At 43.7% G+C, this 18830-nt stretch overlaps 1 protein-coding gene across 3 annotated transcripts in view; it reads left to right on the top strand.

The window, feature by feature from the left end:
* LEKR1 (leucine, glutamate and lysine rich 1) overlaps positions 1-18830 on the top strand; it is a 128224-nt gene that overhangs the window by 89693 nt on the left and 19701 nt on the right. For all 3 annotated transcript variants that reach the window (XM_039488816.1, XM_039488815.1, XM_039488817.1), the window contains 3 exons: positions 3492-3573; positions 14552-14629; positions 14954-15157. In XM_039488816.1, coding sequence (XP_039344750.1) covers positions 3492-3573; positions 14552-14629; positions 14954-15157 — 364 coding nt within the window. The remainder of the gene's footprint in view (positions 1-3491; positions 3574-14551; positions 14630-14953; positions 15158-18830) is intronic.

Raw genomic sequence — 18830 nt, 5'->3', positions numbered from 1 at the left:
CATAATTTGGGTAACCCAGCCATGTTTTGTCATGGCAATTTTAAAAACAGCTGTGAGGAAGTTATGACCGGAAGGACATCTGTCACATTAACATAGTTTTAAAATAAACAAATGTCAGTCATTGATTTGTATCCCAAACCACCAGGACTCTTCCAGTTTTTGTGTCATCTGCTAAGATTACTAGATCAGTTTTTAACATAATTTTTGCCATGCTGGAATACATCTTTGTTAAATTAACCACATCTTAGCTAAATTATCCTGCTACAACTTCAAATTTAAAAGTAAATTTGCCTCCTTTTATCTTTGGGAATTAAAGCTTTTCTGTTGCTGCAGTGTTGTCCTTAAGGGTATGTCTTTACTGCAGAGTTAGCCTGGGTGACTGGCACCTGGGTTGGCCTAGCTGGGGTGTGAGCAGTCCCGCTGCAAAGCCCTGTCCGAGTTATTGTGTCCTCATTGATGCAGCACTCCCCTCTGTATGTCGTGAAGCCTTCTGGGGACACATCCCATGGTTCTGTGTCCACAGCAAAGAATGGGAAGAAAGCTAATAAAAGTTAACAGATTTAACTCCTTAGGGGATCTGTGAAGTTCAGATTTTTCCATCCATAACTTGCAGCGATCATTTATCTATATGCATCGAATCACATTTATTAAAAAGAAGTTAACATTTCTGAAGATCTGCTTACCTTCTCTTAATCATTTTTATTATTGTGAACTTTGGTTTATAAAGATCAGAATAGAAATTGTTTCAATTTCAAAAGATTTTCTGTCTCGAAGGGCTACAAGCACTGCCAAAATTAATTCAGCAACATACATCAAGTATTATATCAGAGGTACATATGCACAGTGGCAATGGAATTTTATATGGTGTGAATTTTTATTACTGTCCATTTCTAATTCAATGGCAGGCAGATGCATATTGGGAAGATGTTTCTACAGTTAGTTCTACCTTGATTATACTGAGCCTGATCCAGCTCCAAATTAAGTCAATGGGAAGACTTCATCCTAAAGAAGCTTTTTATTATTTCTGATAGTTTAAGGAGAGCTCTCTCTAACACTTTGTATTGTAGATGTGCTAACAATGCTAATATTAAATGTTCCTGCTCTGAGCTTTCAATAGATACAGTTAGTATTGGAAAGCCAACTTAATAAACTGAGTAGATATTTCAGTCAATAAGGGCATGCTGTTAGCCAGACAGAAAAAGGGGGTCACATTCTCCTATCAGAAAATGATCTTGATAGGATTTACCCTCTAAGGAATATTCAGTGTTTTAATAGCACATTATTTTAAAAAACATTTAAAAATGCTTTTAGTAGCACATTATTTTAAAAAACTAGGATTTTAAAACTCGACTGAGCAAACCACTGGGTATGTGGGTTGATCGCGGAATGAATATAAGTCAATGTGACGCAGCTATGAAAAAGGCAAATGCCTAGGATTTATTAGGTGAGGCATTTCCACTAGAGATTGAGAAATATTTATGCCATTGTACAAAGCATTGGGAAGACCTCATTTGGAATACTGTGTACAATTCTGGTCATCCATGTTCAAGAAAGATGAATTTAAACTGGAACAGGTGCAGAGAAGAACTACTAGGATGATCAGGGGAATGGAGGGACTATCTTATGAACTGGAAGAGTTTGGCTTGTTTAGCCTAGCAAAAAAGGGGATATTATTGCTGTCTATTAATATATAGGGGTTAAATACAAGGGAGGGTGAAGAGCTATTTAAGCTAGAGAACAGTGTTAGCACAAGAGCAAATGGATAGAAACTGGTGATGAGCAAATTCAGGCTGGAAATTAGAGGACGGTTTCTAACCATCAGAGGGGTGAGGTTCTAGAAAGCCACTCAATACTACTTGTCAGGGCAAATAATTAGTTTTAAGAAAGACCTGAACAAATTTATGAGTGCGATTGTATGATGGGATTGCTTGTGATGGTAGGAGGTGGGGCTCAGCAGCCCTGGGGCTCACTTCTGGTTAATGTTGTATGTGCCTTAAAAGCTAAAGCTTCAGGTTTCAGCTGGGCACCAGCCGGGGGCCAGGAAGAAGTTTCATTTCCCCCCTCCCCCCAGTATTCTGTTTTGGTTTATCTCCTTCCTCAGCAGTATCAGAGATGACCATGGGTGGGTCATGGCTCTGAGGTGCCACTGAACATTCTTTCTCTCAAGTGCCTTTTGGCTGGTTCTTGATCACATGCTCAGGGTCTAACTGATCCCCATATGTGGGGCTAGGAAGGAATTTTCCCCTAGGTCAGATTGGTATTGACCTTGGGAGTTTTTCACCTTCCTTTGCAACATGTGGGAATGAGTCACTTGCCAGGATAATCTGGATATATCTCACTTAATCATTTTCCTGTCTATGCGGGGGACTTGGGCACTGGTGCATCTTGGCCCCTCCTATTCTCTGCCTGTGGCACGTAATAGTCTAGTCTCCTGTGGACTGTAATACTTTGGTCTGATTTTGGTTGTTGGGTTTAGTGTATAGGTGGTGGAGGTGGGATGGCAGCCTGTGATATACAGGAGGTCAGATTAGATAACGTGGTGGTCTTTTCTTGCCTTAAAATCAATGACAACAAAATGTACTGCAGGGAACCAGACCTGCACTAACAGGGGATGGACTAGGTGCGGTCACAGGTATCTTCCATGACTTAATTTTGTGAGTTTTTTTGTATAAAGAAGCTATATGAAACAAGTAAGACTCAGCAGCATCTGTACTGACACTACGTTTTAGTTAAGGTATTTCTAAAGTGGAAGAAGCTAGAATTAACCTTATGGCTCAGAGGGAACATGTTGGACTGTCTGTTGGGAAAAGGGAAAAATCTGATTTCTTAGGCCTGGTCTACACTGTGGGGGGATCGATTTAAGTTACACAACTTCAGCTACGTGAATAATGTAGCTGAAGTCAGTGTACTTAGATCTACTTACCACGGTGTCTTCACTGCGGTAAGTCGACTGCTGCCACTCCCCTGTCAACTCTGCCTGCGCCTCTTGCTCTGGTGGAGTACGGGAGTCAACGGGAGAGCGCTCGGCGGTCGATTTATCGTGTCTTCACTAGACACAATAAATCAACCCCTGCTGGATCAATCGCTCTTGAGGTAAGTGTAGACATGCCCTTAATGAGCTACTGAAGCTTATCGATGTTGTGGCTTTGGGGATAACATTTAGCTGAGAGAAAATGTGAAATAAAAATAAATGTGTTCTTTCTTGAGGAAGGTAAATACTTTGCATTATTCATTACTGAGGATTATTGGAAGCCTAGTTTATAAGTAAAGTAAAGTTTATAATTAGAAACTATCAATTTACTTATCACAGAAACTTTTGATAAGTCAATTAATTTTGCCGGGTTACCTGGTTGTTTTTTGTTTGTTTGTTTGTTTGTTTTTCTATAAAGAGCAACTACATAAGTGAGAGGCAAATATAACACACCATATTATAAAAGCAAATGATGGGCATACAAATACAGAAATAAAAACAGATATATTTGTTGTTTCAGATTTAACAAATCAAGTAGAGACAATTGGACTCAAGTTTCAGAAAGCAACAGCTGAAATGGGCCACTACAAAAAACTATTCATGTAAGATATTTTATTTTATTTATTTAAGGCCTAGTTTTACTGACACTGTTTACTCAAAACTGCTCTTCATCCCATGCATAACTTTAAGCATATGAATAGTCTTTTCAAAGCATTCAATCTCATCTCCATTCTGGTCCAGATGCAAAATTATTTGCTAATACGAACCTGTACCCAGCTCAGTCCAGATGTATCCTCTGTAATGCTCTGTTCTCTGTCTAAGCAAAAAAAAAAACAAAGAATCCCACCTTATACTAACACAACAGCTCAGCAGCATGAGTGGGTGAATAATACCAATACTCTGAAGAAAAGGGTATTCAATTCACCAAGCTCTCATCCTCTGTAATGGTATTCTGGAAAAGGATTAAGCACTGACCACTTGCCCTTCTGTGATCTAAATGGGATGATACAGATTTTTTTCTTGAATACATTTCTTATTTTTATGAAACAAATATTTGTGCTCAAGACAGTAATTTCACAAGAATAATTTGCTATCTTTCATTAACCTATGCAATGTATGTTCTCAATGTAGTCTATGCCTAATCGAAGATCAAGTCAAATATAAAGAATTTACTGTAGCAAAAATGAAAAGAATGAGCTTGCAGTATTGATAGATGTTATAAGTAAGCCCAGAATCAAAAATATCCAGAAGAGTAACAATTAAGTAGGCGTAAGAGCTGGAAATTTTGAAGGCTTTTTGTTGTTATGGTATTACTTCACCAATTAATAACCATGGTTAAATCTCATATTTATATTTTAAAAGAAATATGTCATTTTGCTAAATTATACTCATATTACATTCCAATTTTTAAAAGAACAGTTGGAAGATTTCTTCACTGTATAGTTAACTACATTTATTAAATGTGTTTTTCATTCTGAGAGCCTACATTACCATTAAAATACTTTATTGCTAAGCTTTCTAAATATTTATAACTTGTTATGAGGAGAATCTCAGAATATAGGAATTGAAAACTAACTACATATCATAAAAGAAACCTTGTTTAAATTTTAGGAAAGTCCATAAAAAAGATTGTTGATACTACCAGTTATCTCTGACTTTAAAATGTGAGATAGTAATAGTTCTTTTTATTAGTGTAATATACTAATTTATTCCAGTTTTGAATTTTTTTCTATAGAACAAAATATTTTCCATGGCTTGTAAGAAGTGCAAATATGTGTGCAAGCAATGGAAATTTTAAATTTAAAAAACAAAACATAATCCAAAATACATTTTGCACCAATCCTGCCCCTTTTTAAAGTCAATGGCAAAATTCCCACTAACTTAAATGAGAGAGTGGGTCTGTCTCTACCTGTCCATGCTGCTGTGTTTTTATTTCAGGGTATTTAGCCATACTATTAACTATATTTGCACTCTGTTAAATCTTAAATGGAAAAATACATGTTCACTTTTTAATGTCATATAATGTAGTTGGATTGGTGTATCTCTTTGCTTTTATTAGAACAGATCATAGAATCATAGACTATTAGGGTTGGAAGAGACCTCATGAGGTCATTTAGTCCAATCCCCTGCTCAAAGCAGGACCAACACCAACTAAATAATCCCAGCCAGGGCTTTGTCAAGACAATTCTTAAAAATCTCTCAGGATGGAGATTCCAACACCTCCCTAGGTTACCCATTCTAGTGCTTCACCACCCTCCTAGTGAAATACTGTTTCCTAATATCCAGCCTAGACCTCCCCCACTGCAACTTGAGACCATTGCTTCTTATTCTGTCATCTGCCACCACTGAGAACAGCCTAGCTCCATCCTCTTTGGAACCTCCCTTTTCAGGTAGTTGAAGACTGCTATCAAATCCCACCTCACTCTTCTCTTCTGCAGACCAAATAACCCCAGTTCCCTCAGCCTCTCCTAGTAAGTCATGCACCCCAGCCCCCTAATCATTTTTGTTGCCCTCTGCTGGACTCTCTCCAATTTGTCCACATCTCTTCTGTAGTGGGGGGGGGCAAAACTGGACACAAAATTCCAGGTATGGCCTCACCAGTGCCGAATAGAGGGGAATATGGATCTGCTGGCAATACTCCTACTAATACAGCCCAATATGCTGTTGGCCTTCTTGGTAACAAGGGCACACTTCTGACTCATATCCAGCTTCTTGTCCAGTGTAATCCCTAGGCCCTTTCCTGCAGAACTGCTGCTTAACCAGTCAGTACCCATTCTGTAGCGGTGCATGGGATTCTTCCTTCCTAAGTTCAGGACTCTGCACTTGTCCTTGTTGAACCTCATCACATTTCTTTTGGCCTAAGCCCCCAATTTGTCTAGGTCACTCTGGACACTATCCGTACCCTCCAGTGTATCTACCTCTCCCCCCATCTTAGTGTCATCCGCGAACTTGCTGAGGGTGCAATTCATCCCATCATTCAGATAATTAATAAAGATGTTTAACAAAACCTGAACTATTGGCGCTAATGTATGTAAGGAATAGAATACCCAAGACATCCTTTCGAAGCAAATAAATACATAAAATGTAGTACAGAAGATGGGGAAGAAACATGGTGCAGAATGGTGTATGTTTCCTTGTCTAATATAAAGACCTGTGTAAAGACCTAGCAATCTTGTCCACATCTAGCAAAGATTCTGTCTATCCTCCACGCTGGTCTTTAAGATAAATCTATAAAATTTCCAACTTTCCTTTTTCATAGTATGGGAAAAAGAAAATTAATTTAATCTCACCCTCCATTTATGTTTCTAGCAGTAATGACATGTTTTAAAATTCTTACAATGCAACCACTTATTTGATGGGATACTATTCTCATCCTCAGTAAACTAACAAAAGTCACTTGTCTGTTATCTGTCTCTCACCATTCAAAAGAGGTTGCCTAGAAACTTATTTTCCTTCTTGTAGCTTTGACTTGGAGACTCAAAAAGATGTAAATTACAAATCTCCTTTTACACCTGGAGTAGACAGCTCTTTTTTAAAAACTATGAACATATTGAACTATAAACGGTTACTGTGTGGAAAATACAAACTATTGTTTTGTGAGAGTACAACTTAAAGGTTTTAAATGTAGGCATCATTCAGTCAGTGATCTGACCATTGCATTGCATGGCCATGTGACAAACTCCTATCTGAAACAGGATTGTGAGTTGGTGTTAAATATCATAGTGGCTCATTCCCCTCAAGTAATCATAGAATCATAGAATCATAGAATTCAAGATCAGAAGGGACCATTATGATCATCTAGTCTGACCTCCTGCAAGATGCAGGCCACATAAGCCGATCCACCCACTCCTTAATGATCAGTAAATGTTACTGAACAATGTTTTATTCAATCATCACAAATAAATTCAATCTTTCCTTATTTAATAGTGCTATGAGCACTTAAAACATTTGTAAATTAAACTGTCTTTACTTTCATGTGACAGTTGATAGAAATTGATATCTGGATGAATTAATTGGCCAATTAGTTTTGTGTCCTAAAAAATTCCCATGTAAGGTTGGTAGACATTAAAAAATAGAGGTTTCTATAAAAAACTATTTTCCTCTCAGTGTTTTGGAACAGAATGTTTAAAATTGTGATTTTTTTTTTAACATTTCATTTTTATCCTGATTTCCTAGGATATTTTATGGGCCAAGATTTTTTTAAAGTGGGTGCCTAAAGTTTGGCTCTTGACTCAGCATTTAGGCACCTAAATAAGTGGCTTGATTTTCAAAAGTGTTGAGTACTCAGCACCACTTCAGTGGGAGTTAGGCAACATTATTATATTTTTTCATAATTCTCCTCAACAAAGTTACTATGTTTATCTCTCCATCCAATAGAGAAATACTGATATATACATATTTGTGCATGTATGTATATTTGCAGAGAGAGAGAGAGAGAGAGAGTGCATAATAGTGGTGTGGTATAAGAGTGTTATCGGCATGAATTTGGAACATCTGCATTACTCATGAGTAGCAAAGCTGTGAAGGCTGATGCAAAGGCAATTGAAATCAATTATACTCTTTCTGTTGAGTTAAGTGGGCCTTGATCAGGTCAGGGGTGAGTCAGTGAGATCATCCCAAACTAATTTAAATCAAACTTCTTATCATACTATATCATAATGTATTCTCTACATGCCATATTTTATAGAAGAACTATTTCAGGAATGTTTTAGTTGATTTTTAGAATTTGTATTGGTATTATTTCTTTGTATTTGTTTTTTTAACCCCTCAGTTTGCAAAGCTAGGTATCTTAGTTACTGTGAATTCACTTGTACACTGTTCAGAGGGATTCCATGAAAACCTCTAACAATAGCCTAAAATAGCTTTTTCTGTGACAGTTTTAAATTATTTTATCTTGGGATAAGAAATGATTCCACAGTCCTTTTGGGAAGCTGGAAATTTCCCTTTTCTAAGGAAATAATGTTCTCATTTCTCAGTGAGTGGGATTGAGGTAATGTAGCTAACAGCTGTAATAGTTCTAAATATAGAAAAGATGTTACTGGTCCAAGACTGAATCTTGCTTATCCGGGCCTCAGGTGGGAAAAATTATATATGACTGGGAGGAGGACACATTTCTCTGGCAGGTGTTTTTTTTTTGAATGGCAGTTGTTTGAAGCTACTCAGAAGTTTGGAAAGTTACAATAACATTGGGGAAGGTTGATTAATGGACAGGCAACAATGCGGTTAGACTCTCAGAGCTGCATGACAAATTCATGAATTGCATGGCTCTGCAGTTTGTCCAATGGATAGGTAGGTAATAAGATATGATATCAATCTAGAACTAGACTGGGGGACCTTGAAAGGTCATCCAGTCCAGCCCCTGCCTTCACTAGCAGGACCAATCTCACAACCTGGGGTAGCAGCCAATGCTCAAACCACTGAGCTATCCCTCCCCTAGCATCTCCACATCAGGGCCGCCCAGAGGAGGGGGCAAGTGGGGCAATTTGCCCCAGGCCCCGCAGGGGCCCCGCCAGCCGCTCCGGGTTTTCGGTGGCAGCAGGCCCTTCACTCACTCCGGGTCTTCAGCAGTGGGTCCTTCAGTGCAGCGGAAGACTCGGAGCGAGTGAAGGACCCACCGCTCAAGTGCTGCCAAAGCCTCGGAGTGCTGCCCGGTGAGTACAAGCGCCGCAAACAGCAGGGGGGTGGGGAAGCTGCGATCGGTGGCACTTAGGCTGCTCTACCGCCGCCACTTCATTCTTCGGTGGCAATTCGGCGGTGGGTCTTTCCCTCCGAGAGGGACCCACCGCTGAATTGCTGCCAAAGACCCGGCCCTGCCCGGCCCTGAATCCTCTGGGCGGCTCTGCTTCACATACGTGGCATGTGCGTGTGTAATATATGTTATAGAGCAGGCCTGCACAACTCGTAAAGCGGCGAGGGCCACATTATTCCAAAGAAAACAGCCGAGGGCCGAAACCTCCCGGCCCCGCAGAAACACCCTGCCCCAGGGCCGTCCAGCCCTGCAGAAACAAACCCTCCTTCCCCAGCACCGCCCCACCAAAACAGCTGTGGGCCAAAAAGGAAGGTTGGGGGTGGGGAGGTGATACTTTATTTTAAATCAACCGGGGGCTCCCAGCTGAAGAGGTGGCTGGGAGCCCTCAGGGTCAAATTAAAGGGCCCAGGGCTCCGGCGGCTGGGGGAACCCGGCAGGGCCGGCTCTAGGTTTTTTGCTGCCCCAAGCAAAAAAAAATTTGGCTGCCCCCCGTCCCAGCCCTGGGCTCCCCCTTGTACTCTCCTGCTGCTCCAATCCTGGGCTCTCCCCCCACTGACCCACACCCCCTGCTGCCCCAGCGCTGGGCTTCCCCCTTTCCTCCCCATCAGTGCCCTCCCCCCACCCTGCTGCGGCCCCCGCCCGGGGCTCCGCCCCCCCCGGGCCTCCCCCACACACACACCTCCTGCCTCCCCAGCCCTGGGTCACTGGTAACACTCCCAGGGCAGGTCATTCAGCAGGAATTTTGGATGTGCACAAAACACAGACAGGATTGGTTCCCATATGGTTACAGAGCTGCAGTAAAGTGGAACAATTTTCAGCTTGTGTGATTGGAGGATATCTGGATGCATATTATAAGACTGTCCTCCATAAATGAGGAAAAGTTGAGGTGCCTTTATTATTCTTTTGTTCCACTCTTTCTTTCTATGGAGAATTTGCCAATGCAATATCACTTTCTTCCTTTTAAACAAACAAAAAGGCAATGGCTGTTGAAAATAGCAATTCCAGTCCTAATAAGCATTTCTTGCTCAATTTTATCCTGCTTTTTCTACAGCAAGTTACAGTGGATCAGTATATTTGATTTGGGAGGAATGAAGTAACAGCTGCCCAAACTGAGCTTGAGCACTCCTGAATTTTGAGGTGTTCAAATCTGGAAGGCAGGTGCTGGGGGGGGCCTGTGGGCTCCACGGGGGAGCATGGCAGCAATGTGTCTGGAGCTGCATGGAGCCAGACACGCTGGTCTGAGTGGCACGGTAAGGGGGCTGGGGGTTGGAGAAGGGGTAAGGGGTTCCAGAGGGCAGTCAAGGGACAGGGAGCAGGGGTGGTTGGATGGGGCAGAGGTTCAGGGGAGCAGTCGGGGGACAGGCAGCAGTAGGATAGGCATGGGAGTCCCAGGGGTTTATCAGGGGACAGGTAGGGGGTGGGGTCCTGGGGGTATGTTGGGGGGGTCTCAGGAAGGGGTAGTTGGGGACAAGGAGAAGGGAGGCTTAGATACGGGCTGGGATCCCAAGGGGCAGGGGTCTTGGGAGGGGGCACTCGGGGGACAAGGAGCAGCGGCATTTAGATAGGGGGTGGGATCCTGGGGGGCAGTTAGGGGCAGTTTCCGGGGAGGGGGCAAACAGCGGCCGCATGCCGGGATTCAAACGGCTCTGGGCTGCCCGCAGCCATGGGGAACCCTGAGCCCTTTAAATCCCAGCCGCGCCTGGGAATCTCTGCGGGCAGCCCAGAGCCCTTTGACGCCCCGCGGCTGGGATTTAAAGGGCTCTGGGCTCCCCGCGGCTGCCGGCAGCCCAGAGCCCTCTGACTCCCGGCCGCGGCTGAGATTTAAAGGGCTCTGCACTCCCCGCCGCTGCGGGCAACCCAGAGCCCTCTGACTCCCAGCCGTGGCTGAGATTTAAAGGGCTCTGGGCTCCCCGCGGTTGCCGGCAGCCCAGAGCCTTTTGATTCCCCACCGCGGCCGGGATTCAAAGGGCTCTGGGGTGCCCGCAGAGCGCTGTGTGCGGGGGATTTAGAATCTCCTTGGGGGCCGCACAGTGAGGCTCCGCTGGCCGCAAGCGGCCCGTGGGCCGTATGTTGTGCAGGCCTGTTATAGAGGCTTTGGAAAAGCTGTGTTGGGAATCGCACCTTCTAGGGAGTTATACCTAAAAAACTCCTGTTAATGGAAGACCTAGTGTAAACCTTACAGGTTTAGCTAACAAAGTGGGTGAGGTAATATCTTTTATTGGACCAACTTCTGTTGGTGAGAGAGACATGCTTTCGAGCCACACAGAGCTCTTCTTCAGGTCACATGGCTACAGCTACACTGCATATGCAACCATGGGAATTTTTTCTGGGGCTCCCATCAGTAGGAAATTGTTGTAAAATTCCCTGTGTGGACATGGATTTAAAGCAGGACTAAGTTCCCTCTGTTTCATATTTTTAATTATTGATAGGGGTCTCTAGATCTGACCCAGGAACTTGTCATGCGACAACTGAATTTTTCATGGAAGTTTTTTAGTAAAAGATGTTCTAACATGTTCAGAGGAAACATTTAAAAATGCTGCTACATGTCTTAACTGAAACTGCAGCAACAATCTTCAGGCAGCCCTACCCACTCCCATCCCTGATCTCTCTTCCTTTTGTCTCCCCAAAGGGGATGACTGGGAATGTGGAAGGCAGGGAGTGCATGGTTATATGAGGATTTGGAATATGAATGGGAAGGTTGGCCTAGCAGAGAGCCCAGTGTCTCTGTACTGAGGCATCAGCATACCTAGGGCTGCTAGATATTGCTTCCTCATGTCCCAGGGGAATCCTTGTTGCATCAGTGCCTCAAAACAGAGGTACTTGACTCTCCATCCCAGGCATTCCTCCACACATCCCACTCATTTGCTACTGAGACTCCTTTCCCATCTCACACACATACCAGTTTTTCTCCCCTTAATTCTTACCTTGGTTCATCTTCAACAGCACCTAAAGTGAGTGAAAATGTAGAGGGAGTCTGGGGGTGAGTGGGGACGTAGGAGAGCAGGGATGTGGATAGAGGATCATGTCCAGGAAGAGCAAGGCTGTGATTGAGGAGCATGGGGAGAAGCTGAGCTGTGTACAGGGAGCCATGAGGAAGGAGTGCAGTAGTGTGTGGAGCTCATGGAAGACTTCGGACCTTTGTAACCTGGAACAGGGACAAGAATACATATGATCAACGCAGATAGCTGTCAGAGTTGATATAGATTTCTTATTTTAAAAAAATCCCTCAGACAAAACCATTGAATGTTAAGATTTCTCTAGTGCACGTAGCATTAACCAACCACAAAAAAACAGGAAATTGCTAGTTAAATATTACCCAACCCTTGCAACCTACAACCATGATTTTACCTTCTTCACATTTTCTCACCCACAACATAAATCTTTCCTCCCTTCAGCTCCATCCAAAACATTCAACCTTAACTCCCACCACAAACATCAACTATTGAAAAAATACATCACTACACCTTACCCAAATAGCACCACTTCAAACAGTGACTTCCCAGAATGATAAACAATACTACAAACTATTTCAACTTCAAAAATAAAACATCCAACAAAGCACACGTAAACATAACCATCACCTAAAAATTTTTCCACACTGTCTACTTCAACACAAAATATTGTTCCTAGCCACTCCATATGGTCAGAGTTAAAAGCTGTATTATTTGTGTGGAGGTGGAGGGAGGGAAGCATATGCACTGTGAGCGAGGTAATGTACTGAACACTGTTGTAAAGTAAGTCAGTCAATTATCGGCCTTTGATATTTGTGTACAGTATAGGGAAATATGCTAAAAAGGTAGCAAGTCAGGAATATTTTAGAAGTTAATTTAGTGTTCCTGAAAGTTGCCAAGTTGCACTGGAAACTGAAGTTTCCTTTAAGTACAAACTTCCACTCATTCCTCCAAATTCTTTTCTGCCCTAAACCCTGTTCTGAAAGATCCCGTTTTACAATTGAGAGGATGGTAAAGTCTCCGTGACCATTCAATCCATCATCTCTCTGGTTGTACTGTCAATACTGGTTGCCAGTTGTGGTGGTGAATAGTGATTTCTGTGATGTTGCTATCAATACACTAGAAACCCAGAGCCACAAGCTATCAGGAGCAGAGACAAGCAGCTGCACAGGTATGGCTACACCATCGTGTGGAGGAAGGGGAAGATGAGACCCAGTTGGCATTTCCCCCCTCCCTCCACCCACCTTCTCAGACCCAGAACTGTTCAGGAGAGAACCTCCAAGGACCCTTTGTTGCAAGCAGCCTCCCCTACCTGTGTAAGTACAGGGAAGAAAGAAATCGTAGCCATAGATTCAAGTCAGCAGGAGCAGAGACTAAGAGCTGCAGCAGTGATCTTTGAACGCTGATGGCATACATCATAATCATACTGCTTTCTGCAGTTTTTACTTTGGACATTCTTTCTTCTCTGTTAATTGGCTATTCATTCCAACTCTCTCCTTTCCTCTCCATCATAATCTCTTCAGTTCAACTTCAGTTCACCTGCTCTCCACATTCCCCTTTGTCTCCCTCTCTTTCCTTCCCTGATCACTCTTACCCTCTCTCTTTTGTTTCCCTGTGGCTGTTGGCCTGTCTCCTCAGCCAAAGAAGGGGTGATACCATGCCCACAGTCCGATTCAGGCCCTTTTCTCAGGACTTCAGCTTTATGTCTTCCATAGAAAATGAGTACAGCCCAGGAATCATCCCTTCCCCCAAACCCAGGGTCTTCTGTAGAAGACCTATCTACTTCTTATGGATTTCCACTTTGCAGGCCACTTGCCTGGGAGTCAAACCCTGCTCTAGGGCCTCCTACAGGAACCAACCTGAATTTTGACCAGGGGCTTCCTTCCAGAGCCAGCCTGCTTCTTGCAGTGCTCTACCCCAACTGAGACACTTGAGGGCTTTTATAATCGCCTGATCCCTAGCTGGGAGGCAGCTGATCCCAACTCCCCTTAAAAGGACAGCCACCCTGTAAAAGTCACTTGCCCCTTTCTTTGTCTTTTTGTTTACTTAATCCCCTTTCAATAAAATCCACCCCCTACCCCCGCACACAAATAACAAACAATAACAAAAATAGTATTGTGGAAGTAAAATGGTATTTGCAGACCGTTATATTGTTCATTCTGATTACGTGTTATATTCCTTTCCCCCGATCCTTTGTCCGTCTTGCCTGTTTAGATTGTAAGCTGTTTGGGTCAGGGACAGTCTCTTACTGCATTTGTACAGTGTCCAGGACAATGGGGCCTGAACCTTGGTTGGGGCCTCTAAGTACTACTATACTAATAATACTAATAATTATTACTAATAATAATTACTAGCATAGCTAGGAACCAGAGTGAGACCACTAGTTTGTTTCACATAGGCCTCTACTTACAAATCTTAAATTAGAAATCTTAAACTTGAGGATTACTCAAACTGGGGATGACAGGAGTTCCTAAGGACCATCCAGCAACTGGAGATAGAGAGAAGGCATTGCAAACATTCATACCTTAGTTCTGGTTTGAGTCCCTGATTCCAGCAAAGCACACATTCCATTAAATTAACAATGATTTAGCAGGACTACTCATGCACTTAAAGTTACACGTATGCTTCATTGCTAGGCCTGTTTGAGACAGGATTAAAAATATGTGTGCATGTGGGTTCAGTATATATGATCTATCTATTCAGAGATGTACAGCAAGCATGAGAACACCAGTTTAATAAATCTCCCTGTAGGCGTATTCATGGTATTCAACTAAAATAAAAAATGTGAAACAGTTAACAAATGAAGTCCAAATCATTTAATGAGTAAAGGCTTTGATTTCTTGGGGCTAATGTATATTTTATGAATTTTTACATTTTTAGGATGAAATCAAAGGAAGCTGACATCTGTCAAAGTGAACTTCAAAAGCTGGAGTATGAAAATGGAATGTCTAAATCCAGGTTTCTTTCAGAATTGTTTATATTTTATATACAAATGAGAGAGATCAAATTATTTTTATTTTTATTTATTTTAATATTGCTCTTTTTAATCACAGGTCTTTTGGTACTTGTAACTTATATTTTTTCTTATTGTATTTGAATGATCATTCTAGTTAACTTCACAAAGATGTTCTTCGGCCTTCTTTTTCCCTTATTTTTGTCTTTGTGTAATATTCTCTTTTACAAGCAAAAGTTATCTCAGGATATCTTTTATCTATAAAGAAAAATCCATCAGCTGTGATATTTTGGTGATTTTTTATTATTATTATGATTATTATTCTTTAGACTTACTAAAGATCTAAAAGAAAAAGAAGAGTCTTTGCTAGTTTGCCAACAAGTATGCAAACGTTTACAGGAAGAAGTGGCAGAGAAAGAAAAGCAAGAAGAAGAGCTAAAAAGAAGAACCAGTTGCTCAGAGAGTGAACTGGAAACAATTAAAACTCTTCTTAGACATAGAGAGGAGGAAGTAGTAATGCTGAAACAAGAAAGGTAATCAGAAATGACTCACCCTGAATAGTTTTGCATAGCTTGATTTTTGCCCAGATTTTCTTTCTGAGGCTATCTTGAAATAAAAAGTCGCCTAAAAGTCAAATCTTCAGACTTCCTTACTTTTATCAAAAAAGTAAGATCATTATAACACCATGTGTAGTATGTGCCTAATGTAAAGAGCATGCTACAGTATCTATCAGAAAATAGCATAATGCATTTTTAAACAAAAAATGTGTAGTAGTTATTGATATTCACATTTATTGCAGTTTAAATTAAAGAGCACCTTTAGTTCAGACGCAACTGAAAAAACAGGATGTTATCAAAGCATTGCACAGTTTTATCAGTCTTGTTTCTGTCATGGGATAAGGCCGTTTCTATATATTGTTTGTAAGTAATGCTGACTTTTGGCCGTGGGAAAAAATGAGAAAAGTCATGGGTTTGTTATAGCAAAAATCTAAAGAGTCATAACATTAGTTAAAAAAGGAAGAACCATGCCATACAGTATTTTAATTAAAGCTATGTTTGTATTCCAGTAGAATGGCTTAATACAGATGTGGGTAAACTGTGGCCTGTGGGACAATCCTGCCCGGCCCCTGAGCTCCCGGCCGGGGAGCCTAGTCCCCGGCCCCTCTCCCACTGCCCCTCCTCCCCCGCAGCCACGCTGCCCTGCTCTGGCCCGCCGCTCCTGCTGGGCGGTGTGGGAAGAGCAGCTGGCTCTGGCCAGGTGTCATGGCTGCGAGCTCCTGCTGCTGGTAAGGGGGTGGGGGGTAGGGTAAGGGAGTGGGAGGTCAGTTGGATGGGGCAGAGGTTCTGGGGGGGCAGTCAGGGGATGGGGAACAGGGAGGGTTGGGAGTAGGAGTCCCGGGAGGCCTGTCAGGGGGGCAAGGATGTGGATAGGGGTTGGGAGGGCAGTCAGGGGACAGGAAGCAGGGGAGGTTGGAAAAGGGGGTGGGATCCCAGGGGGCAGTTAGGGGTGGGGGGTCCCGGGAAGGAGTGGTCAGGGGATGAGGAGCGGAAGGCAGTTGTATGGGGGTGGGAGTCCTGGGGGGGCTGTCAGGGGACAGGGGTGTGGATAGGGGTCGGGGCAGTCAGGGGACAGGGTCCTTGGAGGGGGCAGTTAGAGGAAAAGGAGCGGGGGGGCGTTGGATGGGTTAGGAGTTCTGAGGGGGACAGTCAGAGTGCGGGAAGTGGGAGGGGGCAGATAAAGGGGCGGGGGCCAGGCTGTTTGGGGCAGCACAGCTTTCCCTACCCAGCCCTCAATACATTTGTGCAATCCCAATGTGGCCCTTGGGCCAAAAAGTTTGCCCACCCCTGCTCTAAAGTGAAACCATGAACAGGGAGGACTTAAACATTGGCTTAAGTGCTTTCTTGAATTAGGGTCTTTGAGCAGTAGGTGTTCAGCATATTGAAAGATCAGCTCCAAGATGACTAAAGATGGGCTCCCAAAAATTGAGACACAGAATTATAATCCGCTTTTGAAAAATTGGGCAACACTAGAAACTGATTCAGTTTTCCACAGTAAGGGTGATTAACCACTGGAACAAACTACCAAGGAAAGTGGTAGATTCTCCATCTTTTGATGTCTTCAGATCAAAATTGGATGCTTTTCTGGAAAATATGCTTTAGCCAAACACAAATTATTAGGCTCAGTATAGTGATAACTGCGTGAAACCGCGGGTCTTCGGGGCACTTCGACAGCAGAATTGCCGCTGAAGACCCAGAGCAGAAGAAGCTCCAGGGGCCCGGGCCCCGCGAGAGTTTTCCAGGGCCCCCGGAACGAGTGAAGGACCCTGCTCCAAGGGCCCCGAAAAATTCTCGTGGGGGCCCCTGCAGGGCCCGGGGCCTGGGGCAAATTGCCCCTCTTGCTGCCCCCTCTGGGCAGCCCTGCCTTAAGTTAGAGTGAATAAATGAAGACTCGGCACACCACTTCTGAAAGGTTGCCAACCCCTGATCTAGAGATATGCAGGAGGTCAGACTACATGGTGTAATGGTTCATTTTGGCCTTAATCTATATGAACCCACAGCTCTTGGTGTTTATTCCTATGCTTTAATCACAGGTTTATCCATCCCCAATAGAAATAACATTAAAACTGTTCTGGTAATAAACTTCCAGGGCCAAAGACATAATAGGTCACAGGAACCCTGTTTATCTGACTGGAATGGAATAGGTGGAATTTATTCAGACAAAAGGCTTTTGAACAAGATAGGGAGTTTTCATGCTGTTGATGTACACTGAGAGGTATAACCTGTTTTCAGATTCCAGGAGTTTGGATTTAAAAGGTTCTTCTGGATCAGAAGTTCCTGCATACAAATCTGACAGTTCTTCGAGTGCTTGCTCATGTCCATTCCATGTTAGGTGTGCGCATGCTTTGTGCACAGTTGCCAGAAATTTTTCCCTTGGTGGTATCTGTTGGGCCGGCTCTAGCGCCATCTGGTGCCACACGCTCATGTGCAGATGTAAGGGGCCCAGCTGACTCCGCACCTTCTCAGTTCCTTCTTACCACCTGTGACAATGGCTGGAACAGCTTCTCTTTCCTCAAGAAGGCGTTCATCAGTGGTTCCTGTTATTCCCAACTTCCTTTCCAATTTTGCTCCCTTCAGTTTATTTCCGTTAGTAGTAGGGTAAATAGTTGGACCCTCACATTGTTTAGAGGAAAATCCTCCACCCCTGGGGCTGGGCATGCCCCAGTCTCCAGGCTTCAAACCCTGTGCCTCCTGGCATTGGCGAGTATGTCGCGCAGAAAGGAGCATATTGCCCTGAGCTCCAATCAAGCACCAGGTCCTTCAGTTACTGACCAGAAGAAAACCAACCCTGCTGATGTCAGCGAATGTTTCCCTGATCTGGCACCATTTCCTGGATTCTGACCACTGGCCGGTGGAAGTGAGGGGTACCACCCCCTAGGGCTCCGCAAGCCGACTTGGAGTTGGAGGTGGAGTTGTGCATCCAGCCTAGGGGCCAGTCCCAGAACCCAGCTTATGTTCCATCATATCCTGGTGCAGTTGCCCCTCTAACCACTTGGCCCAGTGGGCAGTGGCCTATGCAGGTCCAATGGCCGTTTTGGAACCTACTGGGACAGTCTTTCAGCCGTTCATACTTAGTGGCATCCGAGAGAAGGACCCCTCCGCTCCTCCATCCGGCACCCAACTCGGACTCCGGTACCAATACTCAGGATTTGGGGCTACATGATGTGGTTGGTGCAGAAGAAGAGGAGGAAGGCCTCCTGCCAGTGCATGCTTCCTCCTCCTCCCCAGACGAAGTTGTGTCAGGTTTGAGCGGTTGGGGTACCTCAGGGTGACTTTAGAGCTCACCAGGAGCTATTGAAAAGGGTAGCTTCTAACCTAGAGCTGGAAATGGATATGCTTAAAGAATCCTCCTACAGCCTGATCGACATCTTGGCTGTGGAGCCCCACTCAAAGATGGCCATACCCTCAATGAGGCTGTTATGGCTCTGGTCAGATCCATATGGCAGACCCTGTCCTCTCTGCCACCCACTTAAGAAAGAGCAGAGAGAAAGTACTTTGTTCCCTCCAACGGGTATGAGTACCTATATTCCCATCCTCTCCTCCCTCCCACCCCCCCACCCCCGGGTCCCTTCTGGTCACAGCAGCCAACAAAAGAGACGGGCAAGGGCTGTAGGTTGCAACCCCCAAGTTGAAGGACTCAAAGAAGCTG

Source organism: Mauremys reevesii, linkage group 9, assembly GCF_016161935.1.
Source record: "Mauremys reevesii isolate NIE-2019 linkage group 9, ASM1616193v1, whole genome shotgun sequence".
Classification (NCBI taxonomy): domain Eukaryota; kingdom Metazoa; phylum Chordata; order Testudines; family Geoemydidae; genus Mauremys; species Mauremys reevesii.
This window is presented reverse-complemented; position numbering and strand designations above follow the sequence as displayed.